We start from the raw sequence: 2809 nt of genomic DNA, 5'->3' as shown, positions 1-2809 counted from the left end.
GATGCGCCGGTACCGCTTATTAAGGATAACAATAGCGGGATAACTCGGCTAAAGGGAAGAGATCGGATAATATCCGGTGCGGATCCACTCCCTTCCAGCATGAATTCCGATGGTGGCCAATAATATTTCGCGCGATAACACGTATCTCCGCAAGGGCGCCCTCGTGACCAGGTGCGCGTGTAAACGGTATATCTCGCGAAGTCAACGTCACCGGACGCATTGACAGTTTCCTCGTCGTCTATATAATGACGGCACCCACTGAAAAAGGTGGTAGTCGCTCGCAGGACTCGTTCGCGAATGCATCCTTTTCGGTGGCTCCCGCGATAATGACGGTGATCCGGTAGATCCGTCACGCCGCCTTTTCCGTCCGGCGAGTGCGACGCACTTGCAGAGATATAGGGGGAAAATAGAAGAAAATTGAGTAAAGTTGGTGCGCGTATTTTCTGAAACCGCGGGGATCCGAGAGAGGTGCGGATATTCCCGCTCTGGATCGTGATAAATTTCACACAGAGGTAGGTGTGTTCGATTTCTTCGCTCCCGGCCTTTTCCGTCACGACGTATCCTTCCGTTGCTGCTTTCTTTTTATTTTTTTTCCTTTATACTTTTTTATATTCAGGGTACATAAATAAATCCTTCTATTTCACCTCACAAATCCGCCCGTCTGTGGAAACATTACATCACGACGTAACCCGATGCGTTATCTCAATTCACGCGGTGCACTTTTCACGAGGTTTTACTTTTACGGATTCGTGCAAGTGCGGCGAAAATAGAACGGCTCTGCCATGTGTTCTTTTTTCTTTCTTTTTTCGCTCGACTATTTCGCATAATTCGCACAGCAAGGTTCAAAATTCTTTAAATCAATTCCTCGAGCATTCGCAGAGACGTTTTCGATGATAGACATCATTCATGGGCCATTAAGAGCCCCAAAGACGAATGTCGTAGTGCCATTTTGAATATTAATACGGCCGGACTCCAGGAATTATTATAAATTATTTCTCTCTTGGTAAAACGAAAACAAGGCCATTATTATTTAATTATTTTTTTTAGTTACACGTCAATAAAAAAAAAACACGTAACACGGCGTGCAAATTTGTAATTCATTTGAAATAATAGATAGACGTACTTAAGATAAACGTATTTCTCAAATAAATTCGTCTCGTTTTAATTGCATGCACGTTTGATGTTTCGACTCTCTGCATTCTATTGCCGCGTGTTACCGCGAAATCTCGTTTTCGAGACCCATTGTGAGCGCGACTTTTCCCTCTCCGCGCTTTTTTTCTCATCACACGCACACAAAGTGCTTCTCTCCGCGCTGCTCTGTATCACATTAAGAGGCGTCAAAGGATTTCGGAACGCGGGGGGAATCACCACGACATGACCTTCGCACTTCTCTCTCTCTCTCTCTCTCTCTCTCTTTTTCTCATCGACGGCTGCTCCGCATTTCTGTCCGCAGCGTTCTGCGAAGCACGCGTCGAAAATCGCTCGTTTCTCTCGAAACCCGCGTTTCTTTTCTCTATTTTTCCCCGGCCTCCCTCCTTCCCATTTCCTACCAGAACGTGCCGAGGGTCGAAGTTTACGAAACACGCATGCAGCCGCTCGCGCGTTCTTGCGCGTTCCCGAGCGGCGCGTACTCACCCTTCGGTGAGACATCGCTGGATATATTCAAGCCGAAAAATCTCGACAAAACTGACTCGGGACGTTCCAGGATGGTAGTGAAAATTTGCAAGACCGTCGACAAATGTTAATCCTACGTTAAATCTGGAATTTTCCAATACAGTAGAAGCTGAGATAACAAAAGAAATTCGACTATCAGAATATAATTGAAGCTTGTTTTGGCCGTGATGATGGCTTAGATTTCTGTTTTCACCGTTTCAGAGTGAAAATGAGGTAAGTAGTTTCGCGGTAAAATCAAATCTGCCGAAGTAAAGGCTCAAGAGAGAATTGAACAAGTGCGGTATCGTCAAAGTAGCGTTTTACTCATTTCTCGCCCGAAGTAAGTGCAATTATCCTTGAGAGCGCTGAAGTAGCAGTCAAATTTCAACCTGAGAACGCTTCCCGAGCTGAAATCGCGGTTCTTCGTTGGACCTTTAATTCTCCAGAAGAGGAGCGAAGTTTAATTAATTCATCAAATCTCCAGAGAACGAAATCCGTAGAATCCAAGCCTCAAAGAGGAATTTAACGTTAAGTACGCCATCGTCAAAGTAGGTTTACACTAATTCGCAAGCGATCTTTCGAGCCACTGTCTTTAAGAGCGTCGGGAAATCTTTGAAAACGCGCGAAAATACCTCAGTAAGTTGGAGACGTCCGCGGCGAATTAGGCGAATTAGGTTGGGAGTTCGCTCGCGTCCGTCGGCGCGGAGCATCGGCCGGCGTGGAAAATCCGCCGGGGAAGGACACGCGCCTCGTGCACGCGTCGGGAAATATTTCGCACGTGGCCGGGAATATAATGGGCAGAAATGCTGGCTCGTTCCGCGCAGGTACGATATCTCGCGCACGTGTGTACCGTCCGCGGGCGTGTGGGCGCGTGTGAGCGACTTGTGGAAAGGGAAATTCGACGCATGCTTCCTTCCTTTAATGCCTCGGCACTCGGGGGGGTCTTGAACCACGGGGTTCAAGTTTTCGCGACGCCTCAGTGCCTCGTGTTAGATCCCCGGCGTTCGTATCGCAGCGACACGCGGAGGAGGACCGCGCGAGACGCCGCGCGAGTTACCATCGTCGTCGTCGAATTTCCACGATTCTCATCATGATCTTCCAAGCGGACCTCGCGCCGTGAGTCTCTCGATTACTGATACTTCTCCCCCCCCCCCCC

At 48.1% G+C, this 2809-nt stretch overlaps 1 protein-coding gene across 3 annotated transcripts in view; it reads left to right on the top strand.

Moving 5' to 3' along the window:
• The first annotated feature begins 285 nt into the window (after window positions 1-285).
• Window positions 286-2809, top strand: part of LOC106744266 (bumetanide-sensitive sodium-(potassium)-chloride cotransporter) — an 18294-nt gene continuing 15770 nt past the window's right edge. Inside the window, exon 1 of one of the 3 annotated variants that reach the window (XM_014618896.1) lies at window positions 286-512. Coding sequence is in view for 2 of the 3 variants with exons in the window: in XM_014618894.1 (XP_014474380.1) it covers window positions 2744-2769 (26 nt within the window). In the remaining variant the exon portion in view is untranslated. Of the gene's footprint in view, window positions 513-1846; window positions 1888-2652; window positions 2770-2809 lie in introns of those variants that run through there. The other 2 variants (XM_014618895.1, XM_014618894.1) reach the window with 2 other exon arrangements.

The sequence above is a fragment of the Dinoponera quadriceps genome, unplaced genomic scaffold (assembly GCF_001313825.1).
Source record: "Dinoponera quadriceps isolate SergipeBrazil2010 unplaced genomic scaffold, ASM131382v1 scaffold707, whole genome shotgun sequence".
NCBI lineage: Eukaryota > Metazoa > Arthropoda > Insecta > Hymenoptera > Formicidae > Dinoponera > Dinoponera quadriceps.
Note: the sequence above shows the minus strand (reverse complement) of the source record. Positions and strands in the feature narration are given on the sequence as shown.